Genomic DNA, 26,947 nt, shown 5'->3' with positions numbered 1-26,947 from the left:
TTATAGACTTACTCTCATTTGCAAAATTCGTCAGAAAATACGATATCACAACTCCAGACAACTGTTTAATTATTAGTCCGTTTCTTTTATAAAGAACTTTGTATCAATGTAAAATATACTATTTTAAGCATAAAGTGCACATTATCTAAAGTTAGACAATATGAACTTGCGGCTAATCGACAAAGTAAAGTGCACAGCAACTCAGTGGCGGCTCGTGACTTTCACAGTTGGAAGGGCAGACCATCAATATTGCGATAGAAAGGTTGAGTTTGCAAATTTTTCACTGTATTCATGGTTCGATGTTGATCGTCATGGAGCGCAGAAGAAAAAGCATATATAGATGTGGTTGTTGTTTAGCGATGATGTCATTTTATGGGCAAAATTTTTCTTGCCCCGAATTCCTCCAAATAAGCCAATCACAGGCCACGTTTCGCAATGCTCGAGGTCGAAAATTAGCTTGTACGCATGTCGGCTAGGGGCAAAAAAAACTTTGCCCGTAAAATGACATCATCGCTCAAGGCACTAGCGGGCCAGAAGCGAGGCTAAGGATGAGACGGGATGGCAAGGAGCTTTTTCTAGAAGAGATACAAACTTATATAATTAACCACAGTAAGACTATCTTCAAAATTAAATATGAATATCATAGATTTCCTTTGAATCTTTTTGAGGGGGCATTGCCCCAGATGCCCATTAGCAAGAGCCGCCACTGCAGCAACTGGCAGTCAAGCTCAAGGGCCCTCAAGGAATTATTCAACAGGAACTTGATGGTATTGCAGGATAGTATAAAGATGGGAGCCCTTGCCATGATATTTAGTTTGATATGTTTTGTACTTCTTTACAATATCTGACATTTATTCAGACGTTGAATGCAGGATTTCTAACAAATATATTTGTAGCAAAATGTGAAAACGAAACTTTGGCACCATGTTTCCACTTTTGCCTTAGTGTCAACGTTCACTTTTTCAACAGTAAGAAGTCAAATGCTGACATAAGCATTACGCGCGCAAAATATTGCACTTTATCTACAATCATGTGGCCATGTGGTGTGACCCAGGACAAAGAACAGTTGGACAAAGATCATTAGCTGCTAAGTTTAAAGTCCTTTTATAAAACCTGTATGAATAAATAATTAGCAGTTAACCCATCTGCTCGCATATAGAAGTTACTGATTAAGAACTGAGCATTTCAACAGAAGAAAGAATCTGACAGCGAACCGAAGACCTTCATTTTGAAAGTTATTCTTTTCTGGCTAGGCCAGTTGTCAATCAGGAGGTACAGTGTGAGATTAATTATTTTCAATTGATTGCACACGTATGGTTTACAGTAATAGATAAGTTATTTTGGATTTAATAGCTGCATTACCAACGGGAAATTCGTTGTTTAAGTAAGGACAGAAAACACTTTTGCTATAAATTTCTTGACGTTGAAGCCTCAGTCCTAGCGGCAGGGGTGACATGGTTGGTTGGGCGTTCGTGGTTCTTTTCGCACGAAAGCTTTGTACTCATCAGCGATGCAAAATAGCAATAGGAAACCGGAAGACTTTAGATGCCATGTCATTTCGAATTTCAGGGGCTGTTGCTATTATGAAAATTGTAAAAGAAATGAATCAAGAAACTGTGTTGTTAATTTTTATAAAAGTTTAATAGAACTTCAGATAGAACTTTGACCATGTGTTGACAAGTGTTGATAACAGTATAATACACGTCATGCTAAAAAGTTAAGATTCTTTGTTCTCAAGATCTATAAATCCTCAACATAAGCACTTGTTTAGGATCACTGGCATGTTAGGGGTCATCAACAAATAATTTTCTTCCCATTTGAATAGAGCAGCTAAAGGGGGAATAAAGAGGAGCATAAGTTTGGCTGGAATATGTTAAAAATTTCAAATTTGGGACTCAATTTAAAACAATTTAATGTGTTTTATGCATATTATCAAAAAGTATTATGTAGCACCTTAAGTTCTTTTGGAAGCCAAAACAAACATTTTCAACAAGTTTTCTACAAGTATTCTAGTTAGTATGTCATTTTTTGGAATTTTCAAAAAGCAAATTGTCCTTTTGTATGTAGACCCAGTGAGCAGTAACAAAAGATTCACCCATTAAGTCCAGCTATCGACAGCCTAATTTTGTTAACTGCTACAAAAATGATATGTAGACAATCTTATAAACTGCTGATCAATTTTGAATATGAGGTTTTACCCAATAGAATCTCATATGCTCTGTGAAAGTCCCATTTGTCTCTTTGATATGGCATGTAGCAGAGGCGAATCCAGACAACAGCAACCTATGCAGAAGCATAAGTCAGATTTTCACAACAACAAAATATAATAAAAACTATCAAAACTTTTAATCAATAGTTTCTTTGGCAAATTCTTAAGCAACATCCGCCCTAGATCCGCCCCCGTTGATACCAACAATATGCAGAAGACAGCAGGGCATACACTTTGCTGACTACCTTACAGCCTCTGCACAGAAAAGTCGAGTGGCGATTTAAAGCATTTATCTGGTCCGTATTTTGAATCCAGAATCTTGTTTGTCCTCCGAGAGCCTTGCTTGACCTCTGCAAACGTCTTGTAAACCAATCAGAGTGTACTTCACCTCTGCAATCTTTGGAGGGAACATAGGTGAGATTTGATTTAGCAAATCAGAAGCCGAGCTTGCCTCTGCAGCGGTTCAGCCAACCAATAGGAATCAGAGTAGACCTATTCAATTGTTTAAAGTGGACCTATGCAATTGTTTGTTACAGCCAATGAAATGGCAATTGACAATCGCTGCTTCACCCCCTGCTAATCTGCTAAGGAAGGAACGTCTGTTTTGTGTTCTTGTGGTATGACCACTGTATTTGAAAAGTGGAGGGCCCTGGTTCGAATCCTACCGGAGTAGGTTTTCTCAATACCTTTTTCCTTCGAATTGCTGATAAATTAATCTTCTCTTTGGGAGTCATTTCCTAAGAATTCCTTTCTTGAATCCCCTACTCAATATCAGAGATAAAAATTTTATTGAGAAAAGTTTGGGTGTTTTCAGCACAAAAGGGTGTGGCTTCTTCTTCTGACAACCTTTGCATAGGTCAGAATTCAGGCTGGATCCGCGCCTGTGTAGGAGGAATGAATCAAAGGTGTCCCCTTTACTCTTTCAAAGCCTAACTTGTCAAAGTCCAAATGAATATGGATTGTCAATTGAGAGGCCAAGTCCTACTACTCGAAACCTACTTACTTACTACTTGCCCCTTTACTTGAATCACTTTTTGCACCCAGAATCTTGGCAAAAAGAGCTAAACTGATTTTACCAAGGCTGTATTTATCATTCTTGTAACCTAATATTGGATTACAGCTTATCTTAACTGTGACTTAGCTTTGAGGTAGCCATAATTCCTTTTTGGATAGCATAAATTGTTATTCTTCACAATGTTGATGATTGGCTAAGTTTCATACCTTTGTAATGCTGATGAAAACTCATAAAATTTTGTAAGTTCATCTCCAGTATTTGTTTGAGAACATTTTTTGCCACATGTCAATCTTTTCTTTCTATAGAATGGATGAAAACAGCCTTTGTCTTCATGTTCAATTTGAAGAGCAGGCAAAAAAGACACCTGACAAAATTGCAGTTGTGTCTCATAGTGGACAGGAAATGACATATAAAGATCTTAAGGAAGCTACAGATACTCTTGCTGAAAATCTAAGACATAAAGGCTGTACAAAGGATTCTGTTATTGGAATTTATATGGAAAGATCAATTGAGTTTGTCATAGCTTATGTGTCCATCCTGAAGGCGGGAGGTGGCTATTTGCCCATAGAGTTATCATACCCAAAGCCACTTCTTCAATCTGTGATTGATGACTCAACACCTGTCGCAATCATAACAACACCAGAGCACAAAGAATGGTTAGAAACTGATGCCCCAGTTATTGTCATCAAAGAAGGATGGAAAGAGAAGCTGACAGATGAGAATAAATCATATGATAAAGATATATCATTTGTTCAATCTCATCTAAATGATTTAGCATACGTTGTGTACTCTTCAGGAACTACAGGAAAGCCAAAAGGTTTGTTATGGTTCCTATAGCCACCCTAAGACACAATTTTTAAGAAACAGTGACATAAGAAATAAGCCTTTTATTAGTAGACTAACCTCAGTGATTGAAACCTACACATATCAGGTAGAATAACATCTATTGATGAACAAACACACATAAATCTATATTGCTAGAAATTCGTGAAAGCAATATTGCTATCAACACAGTATGATATGCGGTAGAAATAAAGTAGTATATGGTATATGAATAATTTGATATGCCAATATCACACTAATATGTTTTGTGATATGCCAATATGCCAATATCACACTAATGTCCAATGTCTATGTTTTGTGATTTACCATATTTAGTCATTATTTATATATGTCTTTGACATCTAATGATGATAAGTTAAGTCTGCAAGTGCTCAAATGCTTAAATGCTTTATGTATGCAGAATCGAAAAAGTTTTGATAGTTTTCATAAGTATTTAGGTTGTCTGATACTAGTTGTAGCTAGAAGCAACAGCCACTTTGAATTTTTATTCTTTTACAGGTATTATGTGTCCACATAGAGGTGCTGTATTTTCATATGCTTGGAGACATAAACATTATCCATATGAAGAGAATGAGAGAATTGCTTGTAATGTATTTTTTACATGGGAGCTGATGCGACCACTCTTGAAAGGTGCCACACTCTATGTCATTCCAGACTCAGTCATCTATGATCCCGTTTTGCTTTTGAAGTTTTTGAAAGAAAATAAGATTACAAGGGTGCTATTTACACCATCTTTACTCGGTGAGTTCAGTAGTTATTAAATGTTCTGTTATTTCCTTGCTTGAGATTCATAATTAGGTTGCAAGTAATAAAAATTCTTACATTGCTTGTATTTTTTAACCTTCTTTTAATTATCCTTCTTTGGTAAAACCAGTATATTTTGCATCAGGCTTCCAGCTTTTGCATTACATTGTACATGATATCAGTTGATTGCCAGACAACATTCTTCTGACATGTGCTTTAAACAAAAAAAATTGCATTTGAACATTCAATAAAGTATCTTGTCATTATTCTAAACCTTAATATATTTATCTTCACACTATAGTGTGTATCATAGTTTATAGTTGAACTTTTTTCTATTCCCAGTGTCAATTACATTCAATTATAAGCACATAAGTTTCAATAGTGCAACCAATGATAATTAAGTGTGGAATTACAGTGAAAACATTACTTTGTAACCTTCAATGATCATCTAAAGTGTTGGTAACCCAAAGTTTGTTGTAATTTATCCTAAAGCTAGAGCCTTGATCACACCGATAAATTGTGCAATAGGCTATCATGGTTCGTAAATCTTGTATTCATATTCTCTACAGAGACATTGCTTGATACCAAAGATGCTAACATCACTGAATGTCTTGAAACAATGAAGGTTGTGGTACTATGTGGAGAGGTGGTTACGATGGCATTGAGAGATCGTTTTGTTAAACTTCTTCCTAATGTCAAGCTGATAAATTTGTACAGTATCTCTGAGTGCCATGATGTTGCAGTGTCAGATCTGTCAGCAGGGGAACTTGAAAAGGTGCCATTATTGTCTATATTTTACTTACTACTCATCTTCTTCATAATTTTGCTGTAATAACTTATGATTCACATTTGGATCAAAATTTCTGCTTAATCAGTATCATTGTCTGATGTTTCTACTCTGGGGGGTGTCAATAAAAATGTACTTAAAAATGTCACGTTTCCCCTTTCAACATTTATTTTCATATTTTTCAGTACCAAAGGTTTGATTTTTTAGTATTCTTCAATGAAAGATGGCAAAAGGAGAAAATTTTGTCCTGTTGGAAAAGTCTTTGATGGTGTTAAAGTTATTATTTTTGATGAACACATGAGGCAGATGCCAATTGGTATGCCAGGAGAGGTAAAAATTTATTCTGATAAAAATCATTTTTGATTAATTATGGGTTTTCTTTTCAAAGAACTCAAGCAAAAGATCAAATGAGCATGGACAGTTATTTAGGGGTTTTAGAGGCTTTCTGTTGTAACAATGAATCAATTCCATTGCCATGTCTTGTGATATGCTGAAATTGGGAGGATAAAGAAGTACAGTGCCCAGTGTCTTTATCAACTGTGCCTGCGTCAGCAATTTCCCCAGCAAACCTGTGGTGGTTTCTCAAATTAAAATGTTGCCAAATTAATATGTTACTAGTTTGGTTGCCTTCTGTTCAGTTGATTTTTTTAGCACATAAGTTTAAACTCAAAGGCTTTTTTTAAAGAATGAAATATTCTTTTGGAAGATATATGTTGGTGGCCCAACCCTTGCACGTGGATACCTGAAACGACCAGATCTTACAGCAGCTCGTTTCATAATAACTCCAGAAGAGCTTTCTGCTGACGCTGGGTCTACTTTGTATCGTACTGGAGACTGGGGCTACATGCTGTCGTCAGGAGAACTAGAGATTTGTGGAAGATGTGATTCCATGGTTAAAATAAGAGGCTATAGCATCGAATTACAGGTCTGCTTTGAAACTACTTTCTACTATGTCTACGGATTCTTTAATGATATTGACTCAAGCTTTCACCCCTTTGTCAGATGGCACCGATCTGTGGAGAAAATTGGTAATGCTTCTACTGAACGGCTCAATACCGTTTTATAGTTTATTTTCTCGATAAATTCCAAAAAATTTCTCATACATCTTCCTTTTTATTCCATGATTTTTGACATCATTTACCAATTTTCAACCTTCCCTTATATTCTTGTCATTCCTTGTTATAAATATGCACGATTTTTCTCTTTCTATACTTCAGTTTGGTAACTGCGTTACGAACTGCACAATTCCCTAGCTTTTTGCTTTTGTTATTTCACGTTTCTGTTTCTATTTCTAGGCTGTTGAAGCAGCCCTCATGGATTTGCCGTTGGTAAATGCGTGCACTGTACTTGCCCATGGTGAAGAGGGCACTGACAAGTACCTCGTGGCTTATATTGTACCTAATGGACAGGTATCTAAATTTTTGTTGTTTCCAGTCAAATTATCCGAAAGAGCCCCAGAAAAGGCAGATTTGTCATGAACATCAGTGCCCGGTGGCTTCACCTCCTTTATTAGAATAAGCAGAGATTTTAAGGATCTTTTCTACGAGCTTGGTTTTTTATGACTCCTATCACGGCTATATTTTTTCATTGAATTTAGTAGCTTCCGTGCTGTACAATATAATCGAATAAAAATCGAATTTAAGTGAATTGTACTGTGAAAATTAATTAATTTTGATAACGGGCTATGCTCGAAACGTCGTAAGTGAGTTCGTTTATTTGATAGTTTTTTTCCTTGGGCGATAAAGAAGAATTAGCGGTCATTACACAGCAAATATGTATATCAATGTGATCAATGACATAACACCTTGAAAGGTCACAACCTTGCCCATTTTCATACCTTCTTAAGGTACTTCCTCTTGAAAATAGCAAGAATGAGATGTCTCTTTGGTAAAATTTTTACTTTATATTGTGTTTTGCCAATTTCAAGATTTTTAAATACAGTCTATTGCCTCGGCTTACAATTTGACCTATTCTGTTCGTAGGCTTCCAAAAAAGACATCCGTGCAGCTTTGAAAGCAAGATTACCTTTCCATATGATCCCGTCTTATTTTGTTTTGTTGACAAGGTGAGAGAATTTACTTTTTTATTTAGATGATAACTGCTATCAAAAATTGACTGTCTATGACACATAAATATTTGCATGAACTTTTTTCATCTTAGGGAATAGTAGATGTCGATCTTGCATTCTAGATTGACATTCTTGTGCTTTTAATGCCAAGATTAATTATAGCTTGTAAGGAATTAAAAATATATTGTTTTGTGCTCTTCGATTGCCCTCATTTCTCTTTGTGAGTACATTGACATCTGGTGAATAAGGTGAATACATGTATGAGAAACTACCGTAAAGGCTCTATGAAGGCCTCCTCGCTTTTAAGCCCCTTCCTATTAAGCCTCCTTTGTCAAGCAAGCCACCCTTCTCTATTAAGCCCCCCCCCCCTCTTTAAGCCCCTGATGTCAAACAAAGAAAGCATGTGCATTGAGTGTGTCTCTTGGCGGTCTGATAACGATAAGAATGTGTGCGTTAAATACGGCCCATGTAAATATTTACTTTACGCCTTGGAAGTGAGTCAAAATTTGTTTAGAAGACGTCCCAGGGGATATAAATTTATTCTGGTGACTCTGAGGAAGATAAGGACATTATAAGGACATCAAAAACTTTCGAGGCTGCTAGCGAAGTTTATGAGAACATTTGTGTGACATTTTTTTAACAAGAAATGAATAAGCACATTTTTACAACTTTTTTACATTCAATTTTTAATAATTACCCCTCTCTTTGATAAACCCCCTCTCTTTTAAACTCCACCTCTAGGAATGACAAAAACAGATAAGCCCCCTCCCGGGGGGGGGGGAGGGGACTTAATAGAGCTTCTACGGTATACGAAAAGTATATGTTTAATCGTTAAGCGATTTATGTTTTTTTGTGTTTTTTACTCCAGAGTATGTGGTGAAGAATTACCTACACTACTCTTAAGAACATGCCATACAACTTTAACCTGTTACACGGGGACGACTTACGCTTTTTTCTACTGCTTATAATTACGAGATAGAATACGCTGAAACGTGTTTGTATTCCTTATTTACTTCACAATTTGTTAGTCTGACTTTGTCCATAAAAGCGTACAGCTTGCTAGTGACAATGAATTAAAACAGAGAAGAATTTGGTGAATAGTAACATTGTAAAAAAATCTATATAAATGTACCTGTAGCCGTTGTTAGTATACGGAACCTGTCTGAAACGACAATTTGCGTTGCAGCGTGCCAATATCTGCTGCTGGTAAACTGGATAAGAAAGTTCTCCCAGCATTTGATCGGATTAAGGAACAAGAAGAAAATGACGAGACTGCACCAGCCACCGAAACTGAGAGAAAAATTAGTGAGATTTGGAAAAAAGTTCTTCAGTTAAAGTCACTGGATATTCAAGAGAACTTTTTTGATCTGGGAGGGTTAGTGTCACCTGAAATTTGAAAATATTGTGAAACACGTTGATGTTTTGTTGCACTTAGAAGTCAATCTCCAGAAATTTTAGCATCTTTCAAATCGATTACATTGTGTATTGTTTCTGTGATGATGATGATGATTTCTGATTGATGTAAGTTTGAGACCGTATAGTCGGATTAGTTCCGTGTTTATTCGAGGCCATGAAATCTACTATACACAATTATGTTCTACATATGTAAACAATATCTCCCGCCTAATGGTCTAAAACAATGTCAAAGGTCTATCCAGGGTTATTGTGTGATAAGGTATCATATTCTCAGACCCCAATGCTCCAATCTCTCTGTGTGTGCATCTTTTGTGCTATGCCAGTGGTGTTAATTTTCAAATGTTCTCATTCATCTCGGACAGGCACTCACTGTTGGCTGCTCGCATGCTGTCTCATGTCAAGGAGGAGATGTCAGTGGAAATTACAATGTCTCAGCTATTTAAGCACAATACAGTATCTGATTTCAGTGGTCTTGTTGATCAGTATTCTGGTAAAGGTGATTCGAACAGGTAATTGTCCAGGACGAGAAGAAAAGTGTATAGTTACTTGCTCGTGTCATTATAATGAGATGTTTTCTAGTTTTATCACTCTCATTTCATTATCTAGGCACATAATAGTAAAAGAGGGGACTAGTTGGTCAAGGAACCTCTCGGCCGATACCTTTTGTGTGACACTCTTCAAAATGTATTTTATGTCTATTGAATCGAAAAAATTCACTATGCAGTTTTGGAAAGATTTACTTATCACAATCTCATTTCTATATCAAACTTCTCAAAGCCATGCTAGGCAAAGATTCAAACTAATATTCCAGATATCGTTTTATCAATGATAAACCTGTGAAGATGTGATGATATTTTTAACGGTGTATGCTTTTTTTGTTTTCATTTTACATTTTGCTGTAAAGATGTATGTAATTGAGTTGCTAACATTTTCAGTAAAGCCATGAATATATTTTTACGCCTTAAAATATCCCGTTATTCTTATTGCATTTTCACTTAAATTTTAAGTTCTAAATTCATCAAGCATTTATCTATTTGTAACGTTTCTTGAATTTAAGGACAATTGTGGAGGACAAGCTTAATTTGGCTGATGAAGTCGAAAATCACGACCAAAGTTTTATAAAGTAAGTAAGGACATAAATTTCCTGTTTCAAGCTACTACCAATTTTTACTGTTCCATGCTTACCTGAATGGTCATAGTTACTGAATCATTTTATGATTTTAGTATCAAATGACATATGTAAAGTTTTCCCTGTTTATCGTATCACTGATTAAGGGTTCGAATAAATTATACTTTACGCATGCAGGGTATTTCCTTTGGTAAATTTGGCAATTTAATCTTTTTTTAATTTGGTGTGGTACTATCAGAAACTTTATATTGAAATCGGGGTGTTAAGTCCCAACCAGAAGGCCGTTTTTTATAGATAAGCACCTTATTCTATAGAGAGATCCATACAAAACTTTGAATATGTATTCAGATTCCTACATGGATTTTTAATGGTCAATTGTTTGAGATCCGGAATCGCTAGACTCTCCCTGCTAGCGACATCTCTGTTGTCATATCATACAGTTGAACTATGAATAAAATTGTCATTTTCAGTATGGACATTATGCTACGGGCATTTTGGCGTTCTTGTCAGTATGAACATAGATGGGAAAATGGCAGGGTTCTCTTGACTGGAGCAACAGGATACCTTGGTGCTTTCATTTTGAAGGATCTGCTTGAAAACACAAGGGTAAAACGTTTTGCAACCTCTCGCTCTTTGTAATGTTGCTTAAAAAAAGTGGAAGAATTTTCGTGATGTTTTCGATCTTTCTTCCTAAAATGTAAACAGATGATAGGAAAAGGGAAAGTTGAAAAAAGAGAAATAGAGAGGACGAGGAAGAGAGATCTTTGTCTTCCTTTTCATTTTTTTCTTCTTCCCTTTTTCGGGATCAGATAATAAAGTGTGTTATCCGACAGATCAGAGAACTAGACTTGGAGCATATTCAGGCTACACCTCCCCCCGGAAATGTGAATGAAGGAAGAAACTTTTCTTTTTCCATGTGCTCTATTCTATATTAATCTATCTTGGTACCCATAGTCGATATATGATCACATATTATCCATATTCTTGGAATTTAAATGCATCACATTTATTAATAGGGTTTTTTACGTTATGTTTAGCCATCAATAAAGGACAATGGCCAATGATTTTTATGCTAAGAATGGTTATCAACTTGTTTTTGTCCTTCTCAATATTACCTATGCAACAGCTTTTCTCTCAATGCCCTCAAATAACAGCCTTAAATAACTCTGGCTATACATATACTAAAGCTATGTATATATTTTCAAGTACATTATCTTTCAGGTTCATATATATTGCCTAGTAAGAGACCTGCCAGATGCCCCAGTTGAAAACAGGCTGATTAATAATCTTCAAAAATATGGGATATTGTCTTCAAGCCCTGAAAAACAGAGTGATGAACAAAAGCGCCTTGCACAACTGTTTCAGAAACGAGTCACAGCTGTTAAAGGTATGTTTTGGTGTCTCTTGGGACCTGGTTATTTTACCTGGGCTGATAAACTTCTCGGTTTGTATGCGCTATTGGAAGGCCAATCAAGCCGTTCTATTTTGTATGTAATCTTGTTTGCTCGTTTTCGACTTTGTTTTCCAATCCTTGCCAAAACAGTTGAATAACTTTCTTAAACATAGCCCACAACCCCACTTCCCCCGAAACCATATTGAATCTTTTTTAATTCTTCATAAAACATGTTAATCTTTCATAAAAATGCTTTCCAATATGCCAAGTTTTGTTTCAATTAAATAAGAATATAAATTTGCTTGTCAACAATATTTAGGGAGCGAATGAGGGTTGTGCGGTATTGGAAGTTGAGTTTTCCAATGAGATAGAAAGAGCGCAGCATTGCGTTTTTTTCAAGAGTTTTTGGCAAAGATTGTTGCTTAAATAGTTTTTTGCCTGGGCTGCCTGAGATCTTGTCTGTCGTTCCCATAAAAGATTGCGGGATTTTGTCTCAGTCCTTTACACAGGATAGCACTCATTTTTGATGAGAACAACGATTGAAAGTTACCTTATTCTCACCACTGATCATCATATGTATTTGACTATCCAAAATTCAGTTCTTATTTGTTTTTTTTTGCTTAAACAATTGTAGTGAATGTCATTATATTTTATCAGGCCTGTTTTTTTCAGATGTCAATAAAGTGTAAATTACTTTGTCTATTCATTGTGGTATTCTGCTGACTTCAGGGTACAGTATCTAGACATGGACAAGAGATAACTGCAACTGCACATGAAAGAGGCGTTTCTGAAAAGTTATTTGATTATCAAATTGCTTCAAAAGGTCCATGACTTATTTTTATCATTTAATGTTTCTCGTGTTTCTAGCCGATGTCAGTTTGATCAATTTTGGTCTTTCGGAGGAAGATTATGCTCATTTTGCAGTCGAGGTATCCCAGTTTTTCTGACATATAATATAAATATCTACAAAATATACAACTAAAAAATGTGAAAATCTAGTTTTCAACTTTTGTATGAAGTAGGAAGGTAGTATTTTGATAAAGTAGAAAAACGATGTGTTACAACAACCAAGTTGCTTTGTTATCGTTAACAAAACGCTAGTATCTCGTTATTGAAAAATCTTTTTAGGGCAAATAGCTCGATGGCTCATCTGAGTTCTTTTTATTTGCCCTAAGCTTTATTAATTGCAAGTATGTTTAATCATTTAGCCTGTATTTAAAAGCTTGAATTTATTATAGTTTAATTGAATTCTTGTACTCTCTAGATTGACTTTGTTATCCATGCTGCTGCTGCTGTCAATCTTATTTATCCATATAAGGTAAGGTTGTTTTTAGTATATTCTACAACAGTGAAGAAGAGTCAGGGATCAATCTTCCTATTCAAATTATCAGATGTATGCATACAAGTGGCACAAGTGTTAGCTGTATCACGTCCTATAGAACTAGTAATTGTTATGTTGATAATCTATGGATTGGCAATGATTTATGCATGCTTTGAGCAAAGGCCAGCTATGTATCATGTATGTGAAAGGCAATTACATTTGAGGGGAAAAGGCATAATGGCTTACCTCATTTGAAGTTTTCTTTCAATGAAACAGCCAATTCTCATTTATATTGAATCCTGACGTGGAGTAAAACGTAAAAGATTGACAAATTTTTACCATTATTTGAAAATATAGACCATAATGTTGCACACTTTGCGAAATTAAAACTTTGAAAGTAAAGAAGTCTTGATCAATCGCAATTATTATGCTGCCAAAGCAATGTCTGCATTATATTTCTAATATTCGCAGTAATGTTGCAGTTAGGTTTCATAATTCTCGCTCTATGTACATATTTATGATATTTATAAACAGTATTTAATGATTGTCTTTTATTGCAGTTTTCTAATTAGCATTTATTTGTTTATCTTCTGTTACCTTCAAGGCGCTCCACGGGCCAAATGTTCTTGGAACCCAAAATATTCTAATGTTTGCCTGCACGAGTAAGATCAAACCAGTTCATTATATCAGGTAGGCCCTTTGATATGCAGACATTCAAACGATGAGATATGTCTAGCAGTATTTCTTTACTGTTTTTTTTAAATCTAGTCATTTTCAATATCATGTTTTAAATGAATATTATTAATTGTATATATTGTTTTCTAGAATATCTTGATTATTGTACGGATACCCTTGTCGATAATTATTAAGAGCAATGCATTGTACTAAAGCAAAATTTGCTTTGTTGATTGATAATAAAGGTCAACGATTGAATCCGAAACCATTTTCGAGCTGGATAATTTTCTATTTCCTGTTCAGAAATCTTGAAAAAAATTAAAGAAGAACTTCGTTTTCTCCAAGCTACAATTCCTGCCAATATTCCTTGAAACGCCCAGTTGCTTGAGTGCTTTTGCTTAAGTGCTGAAAAAATTTATTGTTCCGCAAGAAATATCCGTCGCGATACCTCTCCCCTAAAAAATGTTGATTGTAGAGCTAAATATCATGACTACCTGACAGGAATCTATTGGACAACATCGAACCTCTTAGCATTACATATATAGCAACATTGTACGGAGGGGGGAGAATGGGGTGCAGTAGAAACTTTTTCAGAATTAAATGTAGTATACTAAGACTTTTGACAGAGATTTGCACTGGTGGTTATAATACTCAACATTGATAGCGCATATTTCGTCTTAATTGTTTACTGCCAATACTTGCAAATGGCTGGAAAAAGACACGAACAGCAACTAATTGAGATATTATTTGAGAATCATTGAGTATTCAAGGATATCAGTAGACACTGTGTGTAATGTTGTCTGAGTTCTATTGAGCAGAAGCATATGAGTATCATAGAGCAGAAGCTGATCCGAAATGAAAATCTTTGGATAAACAAGAGAGCTCTCTCTCTCTTCCATCTTTTTATAGCACAAATGCCGTTTTTCCATCAAAGTTGAAAGACTGCGCTGAAGAGGAAGATATGACAAAGTTTCACCAAGACCTTGCCGATGGGTGAGCATATTTGATTACGCTTGATTTACTTTTGATAAGGCAAGTTGATAGGGTGCAGTGTGACCGTTTGTATCCATCAAAATTTTGTTCTACCTAAGTGGTTAGACATTCGAATTTTGTTGTACTAGATACTCTCAGACAAAATGGGTGGCAGAGCAGCTGATTTCAAGAGCTGGAAGGCGTGGTTTACCTGTTGCCATTTACAGACTGGGTAAGTAAAAGTGTTCATTGTTTCTGAGAAGAACTCTTTTCCTACTCCTTATTTAGGCTTTGAGAAGTAGATATTTAATATTCATGCGAGGATTTCCTTTGATTTTCATGGCCTCTTGGAGATGGAAGTATGCCGACACTTGAAATGATTCACCTTTTAGAATATAATCTAAAGGAAATCAACAGACACTAACTTAGCTTGGACAATCTGTCCTATTCTATTCTACAAAGTGCTATTCTTCTTCTATGCTAGGAAATCTTTCTGGGGAGTCGAAAAATGCATACTGGAATCCAGCTGATTTCAACTTCTTAATGCTTGTTGGCTGCTTGGCTGTTGGGAAGGCTCCTAATGTTGACTGGCTGATAGAAATGACACCAGTTGATTTTGTCAGCAAAGCTATTGTCAAGCTTACGCAGGTATGACTTTTCTTGTAAATATGTATTTCAAATTTGTTCTATACTTATACTGTATGGTGGGGCTTTGTTCAGTGGAGTGGCAAAAAACCTTTTTTAACGTATAATGCTTTAGCCCTCTTGTGACTTTGTAACGAATCTTGCTCGTATAATCTTCAAACTTTTTATGATCTATAAGGTAGTGAATACTCTTCGAAGACCTCTCTTTTCATTTCTTTTCATTTTCTAATCACACGCACCTTTCCTGTAGCTCATTAGTCCTTATCACTTGTTGTTGGATAATAACCGTCTTTGTTTTTTGTTTCAGAAAATATCATGGTCATTGGGAAAGGTCTTTCATATTATCAATGCAAATCCTATCGATTCCAAGTAGGTTACTAAACGATTGACTTTTTCTATTACTTTGAAAGTCGAGTGCAAAACATTTCCCAACCCTTTGATGCTTCCAAAAAGTCGCCTTATTTTATTTCGACACACACATTTACAATTGCTGCATGTTATTCGTTTTTAATCTACAGATTGCTGTTGGAATGGATTTCAACGCATGGTTACCCACTGAAAATTTTACCATTTGAGGAATGGAAGCAAAGGCGAGTTGTTTTTGCGTAACTCTTCTCATTCTTGTCTATCTTTTCTAAAGCTCATACCATTCTGCTATTCACAGACGCTCAACGCATTCGCAAATATTTGCCATTTTAGCTCAGCATTCTGATATGCAACTTTTTTATAAAGCTTGTTTCTTTTCATTTCTTGCTTCAGATTATATCCTAGATTAACGTATCTCTGAATCTCATTCTAAACTTCTATACAATTTTTCTAAATTAAGTAACCCAAATATTATGCCAATCAGCATTACATTTTCAAACTAAATAGGGTATGATGGCAATATTATTCAATAAAGTATATGGCACTTACTTGCATTAAGTATCAATTATATATAATGTCGGTTTTTATTTTGATCTATCTTACAATGCCAATTGGAGTAATTTACAAGAGGCCTTTTGTTTCCTTAGCGTCAAAAGCTACAATGTAAAGAACAAAGCCAGCTCTGTTGGTTTGTTATCACAGATCATAGATTCAATGACTGAGTAAGCTATCTCTTTCAGTTTATCAAGTTAATTGGCATCTATTAATTACAGTTATACTCATTTACTGACTGCAATTCCTTTAATGTAGATGCACAGCTTAATTGATATTTCAAGACATTTATAGCATCAAAACTGCCCCTCAAAAAGAACAGCCTCCTCGATGTAGGTCGAAACAGTGTTAAAGCAAGTGATTCTGCCATCGGTCAACATCTTTTTGACAATGCAGATTGTGCTAAACTCTATAATGACGACATGTTTCGGATAATTGGCAGAGCCCGGTCGTCTTTCCATCTAGCAGTTTTGTAATCGATCTACATACAAACGAAAAAGCCGCCATTGTGTAGGCAGAAAGAGTTCGTTTTTCCTCATGGACTCCAGTGGTAATTTTTCTTTAGGAACGCAGCACTGATTGGTCAACTATACCGGTCATGTGCTCGCGTCTTTCTGATTGGCTTATTTCGATCCACAACTGGGTATATATTTTCTATCTTGTTCTTTCGGACCCTTTTCTGACGTTTTATGCTCTGAGGAGTGTCAGACGAAAACGTTTTTAGCCAGTATGATGTAAAATGTTTGCCTTTTTCAATACCCTCTTAGTTAGAATTGTAATTTTGCTAACAACAAAATGTTATACAAGATTGATTTTAATAGGCTTATATGATTTTTCGTTCTTTGTACGGAAGAAGCGTATCTTCTGCTCTCCTCTCTTATCTAAGCATATGTTGATTAAAGTGTTATTTTCTGTAAATGTTTTTATTTTTATCACGCTTTTAGATTCATTCTCATTTTTTAGGAATGAAAAATTCTTCGCAAACCTTAGCACTTATAAAAACGAACGGTTCATCAAGGTTTTAGAAACACTGGAGATGACATATCCAACCACAACATTGACCACGATGAGGCATTACATGAGGTGCCTTGCTGAGAGAAATGTGATACCGCTGCCAAAAAAACAACAGATTGGTAAGATTGATGAAAAACATCAGGCCTTTGCTAGGATTTATTTGACTGGATTTTGCGAGGCTGCATTTATTTAATGATTCATCTAGCTCGTTGGCCATCATATTCTGGCAAATCTGCTCAGGGCAAGCTGCTCCGGTATATTTCTCATACTGTACTTTCATAGACAAACAACGTAATCTCGAGATATTGTAAAACGATATGACAGAACAGCTCTTCAAGTATGACACCACACTAATATTGAAGTCAGCTACTCGTTCATCATATACAATGCCTGCCAAAAGTCTTGGAACACTGACATCAATTTCCAAGGTCAAAACCAATCATCCCCCTCTCCCCCACGGAACAATGTTGGTTTACAATCAAACGGGTTAGGATTTTAGGAAGCACTTTCTTTTGCGCTTCTTTTATGATATTTCTCTAAATCATCAACATTGTTTGAGGGGGAAGGGGGCAGAAGTAGTAATTTTTTTTCATGAAAGGAATGAAAGATATCAAATGCAGCGTTAAAAGCCTGGTGTTCCAAGTAATTTTGGCAGGCATTGCAGTTTTTCTAGGAGATTTTTACTCTTTCAGGACACTAAATGGCTGTGCCTCTGGGTTATATACGATTTTTTTTGTTCAAGAACAAGAAATTAGACCTAAAGCTATTACAGCTACTATTGCTAAATGATTCAATGATACCTTACTACTTTGGTTAACTGAACTCATAGGAGCATAAATCTCTCAATATTTATTTTCCTTTCTTCTGCTGGAAAACCAGTAAGAATGTATTTGTAAATCCTATGTTTTCATTTCATCATTTCATTGTTGTATCCAGTGTGCCTTTTTCTTTAACGTATGAGGGATATAAAGTGAAAAATCCAACATTTTTATATGCCTTACCGAAGATTGTGTTATTACCCCCTGGCACACTTGCTGCAGGGCCCTTTTCAGGTAAAAATGTAAGTTTTTGTCAAAGTTAACAACCCTATAAAACTTATTTTTTCTTCATTGTTTCTTTAGCGTCAAGACCTACAATCTAAAGAACAAAGTCCTATTTTTTGTTGTTTATATTTCAGAACCAAAGCGTCTTACTGGAAAAGTAGCTATAGTAACTGGAGCCTCGAGTGGAATTGGTGCTGCTATAGCACGAAAGTTAGCTGACTTGGGGGCCTCGGTAGCCATGGCAGCTAGGCGACTGGACCGGTAAAGTCTTCATTCGTGCCATGTCTCTTTGAACTGGCAAATTCCATTCAGACATTAAGTTGTTCTCAATTCTGCCGCTTTTGTTTCTTCACCTCATCATTAATATATTATATCAATTTGGTGAAATTGGGTTCTTTGACAAAACATTTGCTTTTGACAATATTATATCAAGAACTACATTAAAAGGGACAAGGAATAGCTTTAGTCTTTCTAGTTGCGAGAAAGGCTTTTCGTAAATAACAACAGCAGTGGTGTTGAAAGCTTAAGATAATGCTTAAAGTTAAATGTTCTAAGACCTTATGCAATTCGTATGAAAACGTATCGATGTTATTAGCTTTGCCCTTCTTTCTCAGAAAGACTCCTTTTATGCTGTTGGGAGTGGGCGCTTAGGTTGTAAGGCTTTTGGGATCTCATGAGAAATCGGGGTTTATGGGAGATTGAACAGAAACTGTCTTCAGTCGGCAAAGATAACACATTGTTATTCGCAAATTGTAAATTGATGCTTTCAATGCACAAGCAAAGCTTTTGCAAATGAGCTCTTAGGAAAACTGTATCTATTTCTTGTTGTGCAGTAAAACCCTGCATAAAAGAATCTGTGATTTTCTTTAACAAACTGAAATGACTTATACTTTTAAATAATGGTTTTTCTATTGAAGGTCCTTGATTGGCGAAAATTCAGCGTTTAGTTCCCTTTTATACGGGGTTTTGCAGTACATGCAAAAGTGTTTGTGGTTTTTGAGCAGCATGTCGCCTTTTTAATGCATGCTAAATCATTCATTCTGTTAATTGTAGATTGGAAGAAGTTCGCAATGAAATAGTTCAAGATGGAAACGTGGCAATTGCAGTGAAAGCAGACGTGGTTAACAGCAAACACGTGAGTCTTAACACGTTTTATATTATCAAGATTCGATGTACAATCCGTTCCAATTACTTTTAAGCTTTGCACCTTTTTTAAACCCTTCTTTAGACAGCAGGATGTATATTAGTTTTGTATCAAATAGCAAGCGTCGACTCCTTGCTTGATACAAGGGCATGCAAGTTGATAAATGATCGCTTTTTTGGATATGTTTTTCTTTGTACATTGCTGTACATTGTAATATTCTTGCATGAATAACAGAGCAGAATTGTTTTCACTCAAAAATTTTACTTTCATTATCATTAATGTAAAAACAGTTTCAAAGATTTAAGATTGTAGAAACAGGCTTTTTCAATGAGAATTTCTAAATGGTTGCCAGAAATTACTTTGGCTAAAGATGTTTGAATCGATTGGTTGCCTTGCAGATGTTAGATGTCGTGGCACAAACAGAACAAACCCTGGGCCCCGTTGATATTGTGGTTTGTTGTGCTGGGGTGATGTATTACACTATGCTGAAAAACTTTCACGTTGAAGAATGGGAGAGAACAGTCGATGTGAACTGCAAGGTACAACATTTTATTTTTATCTGCTGTTTGTATTTTAATTTTAGCAGAGTTGATTGGTAGCTACAGACATTGAGTGTCACAAACCTGTCAGTAATATAACCATTTATCAGTTAAAGTTCTGGAATGTTGTTCAGTTAAAAGTTTACATACTATTTTCAACCAACAGGTGAAAATTTTCATTTCCCGAACTTTCATTTTCATTTTTTTTATTTTCATTTTTAAGTCTGTTACCATACAATTCTTTTTCTCAATTAATTTACAACGCTGGTTACTCTAAAAGTAGAAAAACGTAAAAGGCGTTTTCTCGCTACCTTTTTATACCAACATATTCTTGATTGACAGAAATAATTAGCTATTTTGGGTTAATTAAATTGTTGCTGATAGTAATGATTTCTAATGGTCTGATTCCCAAAGGGTCTGACAAAAAAATGTTATGTTAAGTTTCCTGTCAAGCTAATAACCAAAGTCCTTCAACAAAAATTATACTTTGAGATGTAACTGCGTAAGTGTCTGTTCAACTTTGAACGAAGTATTGCTCACTGTTCTTTGCCCCGTGCATTAAGATTCTTTTTTAAAAAATTACATTTTGCCTAAAGACTTCATTGTAACTTTTTCGAATTTCGGAAAAGTTTATTTAGCGAGGATATCCACGGCGAGCAGTCATGCCACAGCTTTCTGCAAACGTTGTTGCATTACACATCTGCTATACGGCCACCGAGTTTTGTTGATGTTGCCTCTATATTTAGGGTGAGCGTTGATATTTTGAATACTTTCCATTGATAAATGCTTGCAGAAGCTCCTTATTTTTTTGTAAAATGGTTAACCTTGACAAACCAATCTTTTGTTGAATGAGCTTAAAATTGCATCCAACTCTTTATTGCTTTCCATCAAGGTAGGCAAGTTTTCAATCACTCTTTCTGTGTGCAAGCAAGAGCACCTCTCATTGCCTTTCCTTCTTGCACTATACTTAGGACATCAAACGTTCACTTCGTCAGAATAAAAAATTGTTAGCGTAATGCATGAAAGTTCGTTTTTAGCGATCCATTGGGATAAAATTTTGAGTGTGATTTGTTCTATAAATTAGCAACAGGGTACTCTTCGTCTTCCGATGACCTTACACACATAGATTTCAGTTGCAAATGCATTCGATGAAGCGAAGCAAAGGCGTGCTTGCGGACCTGTGGTTGCAAAAACACATAAAGTACGGGGTCAAATAAAAGATTCAAGGTATATAATATCGACCGAACTTTCTCGAAGGTCGCAGACCCTTTCATGTGGAGGGGTTTAAGTAACGTAGGGACAATCTCGAAGCAGAAAAAAGCCATCGTGAGGGCTGCAACGGTGTGCATGAACTTGTCCACATCATTGTTATTGGTCGAGCCTGCCCCTCTTTTGCGTTTCAGATAAAGGAAAATTGAAACATACGTAGCGATAAAAAGTATGATAAAACAAGAATCTATCGTCACCCAAATATAAAGATCAAAACGGTGTTGCAATGATTTGGTGTTGAAAAAGCAAGTGATCACAACGAACAGCATGGTGATTGTCCAAGACGTCGCTAAACACATGTAGATGACCTTAGTTCTGATGAACACTTTGTGTTTGATTGGAAAATTGCAGCCTAGAAAGCGATCGAATGTTATTAAAAAGATCGTTGCATACCACGTCAGATAGACACCGGCTCTTACACACCACAAAATGCCGTCAATCTTATCATCGTTTGCGAGGCTAGGGTCAGCTATGGATAGGATCACATTGCTGAACCAAATGAGTGCCAGTATTATATCGACAATGCTCAAGTTCATTATTATTATCATTTGATTGGTTTTTCTATCTTTCAATGATTTCAGCAAATAGATCCCTATGCTGTTGCCAATAACAACGAAAACCAAAATTATGTTTATGATGACCATCAGATAAACTGGCAACTGACCCTGATCTTCTTGAAAGCTACGATTATTCATATTGTTGATGCTAATAGCCAATCCCAACGTTGATACTTTCAATATGTATGTATTTGGCTCTTTAAACACCAAATGGAAATTCCAAATTCCGCTGGTAGTTCTTCTAATGCATCGATGAAAAACAACCGTTCTTTCTAAGCAGTAAAGATATTTGCTACAACTCTTGTAATTTAATGACAAGCCTGGACACAGTCACGAGTCAAGATACTCATATGATGGCACAATTTCTCTCGCGATCCTTTATCAATATACTTCGCAGGCAAAACTTGATGTCGAAATTTCAACAGCAATGTTTCCAAGCCAAATTCAGGCAAGCAAATATGTTGTTCGCAGAGTGTACTTCCACTGTCTAATTCTCGACTGTTCATTCGAGTGTGCCTAGGCTATCCTATAACCACACAACATATCCAGCTAGAGTTGCAGTGAATAACATGTATGTTGATCAAACTATATGCTTCCCGCTTTTGTATATCAAGCTTTCTTCAATTCGAGCTCGGTCTTTCACGGATTTCATTTTTATTGCCTCAATATTTCTATTTTATACGCTACTGGTTACCGCATTTAGAGCATGAATACTTTACTCGCGGGTTTCAGATTAATATTACAGGTACCTAACCCGCTCCGCCCGTTTACAAATTAAAATAATTAAGATCAATTCACGTAATCTTTCCGGCTTAATAATGCAGAAACTCTGCTTGAAGCATGCTGTACTTCTTAAGCTGTGTAGATCATCTTTAGATTATAATGTCACCACAATGCACTGGTTATGTTTGTGGTTATGGCGCTTTGTTATATTGGAATTATTGCATTTATATGAAGATTACCAACCAATTAACTTCATTTAAATCCCGCTATAGACCGGATAATTCTGTTTTACTAGGTCAGACTTTTGTCAAGTCACGCCGTTCTTAAGAGAATTTTACTGTTTAATTAATTTTGGACTTATGCTTCCACTATGATCTCCCACTAAAATGCTTCCACCAAGGTTCTTCCACTTAGGTGCTTTCACCAATGTGCTTCCACTAAAATGCTTCCACCAAGGTTCTTCCACTTAGGTGCTTTCACCAATGTGCTTCCACTAAAATGCTTCCACCAAGGTTCTTCCACTTAGGTGCTTCCACCATTATGCTTCCACTAAGGTGCTTTCAACAATGTGCTTTCACCAACGTGCTTCCACTAAATTGCATTTTGTCTCAACATTCTTTGTGAAAACACATTCAAATCTGTAGCCACTATAATGAATATGATAATAAATATGAACTTTAACATTATTCCTTGCATTTCTAAACATTATTTGTATTTCACAGTATTCGTATTTAGTTTAACTTATCCATACGTCATTTAGCTAAGCAGTTTCTGTGCATGTTATATATTTGATTTACGTTTTTCCACTAGGGCGGATACAAATCAAGTTTTATTTGCTTTTCAGGGTATACTCAACACTGTTGCTGCAGTTCTGCCCGGTATGCTACAGCGAGAATCCGGACACGTTGTAAATATATCCTCAGATGCAGGAAGAAAAGTGAGCCAGTTCTCTGCTTTCAATCTTTTAAGTCCTTAAAATGATGCTGGATAATGCTACTCATTTTTTAAAACTTTTGCAACAATCAAGCGCTAAATAAATACTTTGTGATTAATTGGTTTTTGTTGGTAATTTTGTAGCTTTCACATTTTTTTTTCACATTTCAGATTTTTTTATGATGGCCTTGTTATTTTTATTTTCTTTTTTTTCATTTTAACACATTATTTACGGTATATTTTCATTGTTTCCTGACTCTTCTTTTTTTCATGTTTTTAAATTGTTATGGACTTTTATGATTAATTTATAGTTACTGTAAAATTATGATTTTATTCTATCTTCTTTTCATCTGTCCTCAGACGTGTGTGTTATTAAAAATCTTACTTTAGACCTCTTCTGCTTAAATTCCTAACACAATCGACAAATCACCTCTACAGCGGATAATTTTGCTAATGTTTATAATGTCCAATAATACCAATATCCCATTTGTAAGTTTACCTTTCAGTCTCGCTTTCAACACAGCCTCCTCATTAGATTGCTTTTAACGAAAATGATAGTTTTAAGGGTCTGTCATGTAGTGCTCGATGCATGTTTCACGTCATAGCTTTTTATACCAACAGGTTTCAAGTTCAATATTCACTGTATGTTATAATTTTGTTTTAATTCATTCTTATAGTCGTATGTTGTAGAATTTAAAAGCAATTTTCTTCTAGGTTTTTCCTGGTCTCTCTGTCTACTCAGCCAGCAAATTTTTCGTAGAAGCTTTTTCTCAAGGCCTTCGTCTCGAAACCGCGGATTCGGGAATTAAAGTAACAACAATCCAACCAGGTGATTGGTTTTTATCTACCTGCTTATATTTTTCAAACCGACTTCCACAAAAATATGTTATTGTTTACCTACTGGTTTAAGATGTCATTGGTTTAAGGTGGACTTCCTCTTTACGGTATGGACGGAAAGGATATGCGGTACGAGCATGCGCAGAATATATTTTGACATTCAAAAACAGTACGCTTACCAAACGGCTTTCTGTTTTTGAAAGTTGAACATTTTCGATTTGTTCTTTGATTTGATTGTGTCTCTGTATTTTCTTACAAAAACATTGACCATAATAACCGACTGCTTGTTTATTGGCTGTTGAATTCTTTCAGGTGATGTGCGCACAGAGCTTATTCATCATACAACTGACGCGGAGGTTGGTACCTTTTTCCTTGAAGCGACCTTAATACGATCAAATCACTCAATCAATCAATCAATCAATCAATCAATCAATCAATCAATCAATCAATCAATCAATCAATCAATCAATCAATCAATCAATCAATCAAATATCTTTCAATAGAAATTTCTGCTTAGTGACTCTGGGGAATCAAGCAAATCGCTAGTTAGCCAGCCATCTCGACATCTTTAGTGTGCTAAATCATACGCGGAAGAATGTTCGGTATTTGGACGTGTACTCTGTGACCGTTTCTGTGCTTTTCTCTGGTGTGCAGACAGAGAACCGTTCCAGATTGGCGGATATTGGGCGAAATCAGAGTTCAATGTAAAAGTCATACTTTGCAACATTGTATGTCTTTAATCAAAAGCATCCTATCATGTCACCTCTTGAATGGATAATAATTGCAAAAGAGTATTAACATATCATTGATTATTTCACACTGTTGTAACGAAATAGTGAGTTTAAGCTCTTCAGTGTTTTTTCTCATTTTCATAACCAAACGTCAGATTGGCAATGTGTTGAGATAGCCAGGGGTAACACCCCAAGACTTCCTACATGTACAGGAATTTTTGCTCCTGGTATGCATCCCCAGTTTAACTTCGGGACACGAGGTTTCTCCCGATGACCCTTGAATTTTGTCAGTAGTTTAAAGAGCCCAAAAATGCAGTGCCCTTGAAGGGATAAATTTATTTGGGACACTTTTGTGAAGGAATTGTTCCTATTGCTCCTATCCTAAAGGAGATACATCATATGAAGTTTCTTATTTCTTTTCTTTTCATTTGTTAGGCAAAAAGTGAATACGACATGAGCGATAAAACTCCAAAGATATTAGAACCGGAAGACATAGCTAATGCTGTTGTATTTGCCATCACTCAGCCGGAGTATTGCGCAATCAATGAAATTCTCGTCGAGCCAAGACAAGCACCTACCTAAAGTGAATGACATTTACAGCAAGGGTTCAGATGGGGTATGTAATCAGAAATATAAATTGGTATTTGGATTTATAATTGTAGATAGAAAGTCGAAGACATGTAATGTCAAAGTAATTGTTATGGATGAACTGTAATTTCAATTTACGATCCTGTAGATCATTTCGTGTCTGATACAGTCCTTAGTGTTAAGGTCATCAAGAAACTAAATCGACGACCATCCCACATGCCATCCGCTTGATGAAATTCACCTCTTTCTTTTAACCAATTTATTTATTCAGGGCCCGTGCCACTAACCCTAAACTTGAGGGGCCATCAATTGCCCCAATTGTGGCAATCATTAAGCTGGCGCTGTTTTACTTGTGGACCTTTGTTCAATATCTTTGTTGTTTTATCTATATAAATACTTTAACTTTTATTTATCGAAAAAATGGGGAGGCCATGGTCCCTTGCCCCCCCCCCCCCCACTCTTAGCGTGGGCCCTGATATTGGCATTGTAGCTGCATGTTATCAATGTATAAAAACTACTACTCTATCGTAGACGTACGTTTGATGATGGCATCATTCAGATCACATTAATTTGCTGACGGGTTTCGAGTTGCCTGGTTTTGTTGATCTTTACCTAAATGTTTCTTCAAAGCTTACTTTTAATTCAGGGGCGTTGCGGCTACTAGAGAAGGGCCGGGAGAAAATGATCATAAGGGGGCCCATTCATTTATATGAAATCTCCAATCACAAACCACAGGTCGCCAAAAAGGGCACCTGAAAACCATGCACCTATGAAAAATAAAAAAGATCATCTTTAAAGATTCGTTTGCTATATTTGTTGAGGTGTATCCTCTTTTCTCCAGCCATGGTCTCTTTTAGACTGCAAAAATGTAGAACAAATCCAATGCTGTAGTGAACACCTGATACAAACACAAACGTGACAAGGTAGTTACGTGCACTGCGAGCGAAGTGAGCAGAAAAAGTTTTTGAGGCCATGCCCTTTAAATAAGCTTGAAGTACATTTCAGAATGTTTTTTTGCAGTCGTTTGCCATTTTAGGCATACCTTGTTGCGTTTCGTTAAAATTCAGTTCCTAAATTTGAATTCCTTGCTTTAAGAGGCCCCTTGAACTCGAAGCCCTGGCGCAGTTTGCCCCTTCTTGTCCCCCTCTCGGGGGCCCTGTTCATATTCCACGCATCTCTTCCACAGAAGTCCTGGGTTTTACAAACTCACTTGAAAGGGGCCCACCGGGAAATTTCCCGGTGTCCTGCCTGGCCACAACGCCCCTGTTTTAATTTAAATGACAGTATCCAGTAGAATATATATTGCAAAACTGATAATCAATGCAACGGATACGGCCTGTAGTGAATCCTTGTAAATCGATGCCGAAATTAATTTGCAACATTATCTGAAACCATTGTTTTCATGACCATGATTATGAAGCTTTGTCATTTTAA

At 36.0% G+C, this 26,947-nt stretch overlaps 1 protein-coding gene across 2 annotated transcripts; it reads left to right on the top strand.

Moving 5' to 3' along the window:
- Nucleotides 1-1,032: 1,032 nt before the first annotated feature.
- On the top strand, nucleotides 1,033-26,947 carry LOC135686369 (uncharacterized). Of its 2 annotated transcripts, XR_010516065.2 has the most exons (31): nucleotides 1,033-1,272; nucleotides 3,530-4,041; nucleotides 4,566-4,808; nucleotides 5,381-5,586; nucleotides 5,806-5,928; nucleotides 6,305-6,523; nucleotides 6,894-7,007; nucleotides 7,581-7,663; nucleotides 8,853-9,041; nucleotides 9,445-9,591; nucleotides 10,140-10,205; nucleotides 10,682-10,817; nucleotides 11,433-11,598; nucleotides 12,472-12,533; nucleotides 12,869-12,922; nucleotides 13,530-13,615; nucleotides 14,510-14,593; nucleotides 14,722-14,804; nucleotides 15,057-15,220; nucleotides 15,525-15,586; nucleotides 15,736-15,807; nucleotides 16,231-16,305; nucleotides 17,099-17,268; nucleotides 18,327-18,453; nucleotides 19,246-19,327; nucleotides 19,735-19,875; nucleotides 23,269-23,361; nucleotides 24,072-24,186; nucleotides 24,507-24,550; nucleotides 25,361-26,482; nucleotides 26,534-26,947. XR_010516065.2 is itself a non-coding variant. In XM_065202582.2 (30 exons), the coding sequence occupies exons 2-30, from the start codon at nucleotides 3,531-3,533 to the stop codon at nucleotides 25,505-25,507; spliced, it is 3,864 nt and encodes a 1,287-aa protein (XP_065058654.2). In that variant the 5' UTR covers nucleotides 1,033-1,272; nucleotide 3,530; the 3' UTR covers nucleotides 25,508-26,947. The 2 variants fall into 2 exon arrangements, 1 of the variants encoding a protein (XP_065058654.2); XM_065202582.2 differs by having other exon boundaries at nucleotides 25,361-26,947.

This window comes from Rhopilema esculentum, chromosome 6 (genome assembly GCF_057945365.1).
Source record: "Rhopilema esculentum isolate cy_ngs chromosome 6, ASM5794536v1, whole genome shotgun sequence".
Classification (NCBI taxonomy): Eukaryota; Metazoa; Cnidaria; class Scyphozoa; order Rhizostomeae; family Rhizostomatidae; genus Rhopilema; species Rhopilema esculentum.
The sequence above is the reverse complement of the archived record's forward strand: the minus strand, read 5'-3'. Positions and strand labels throughout refer to the sequence as shown.

Bases quoted from the DNA above. Each gene is read 5' to 3' on its own strand.
- LOC135686369 (XM_065202582.2), top strand. From the start codon at position 3,531: ATGGATGAAAACAGCCTTTGTCTTCATGTTCAATTTGAAGAGCAGGCA. The intron at 14,594-14,721 runs GTGAGCATATTT...TTGTTGTACTAG, and splicing joins CACCAAGACCTTGCCGATGG to ATACTCTCAGACAAAATGGG. The intron at 24,187-24,506 runs GTGATTGGTTTT...GAATTCTTTCAG, and splicing joins AGTAACAACAATCCAACCAG to GTGATGTGCGCACAGAGCTT.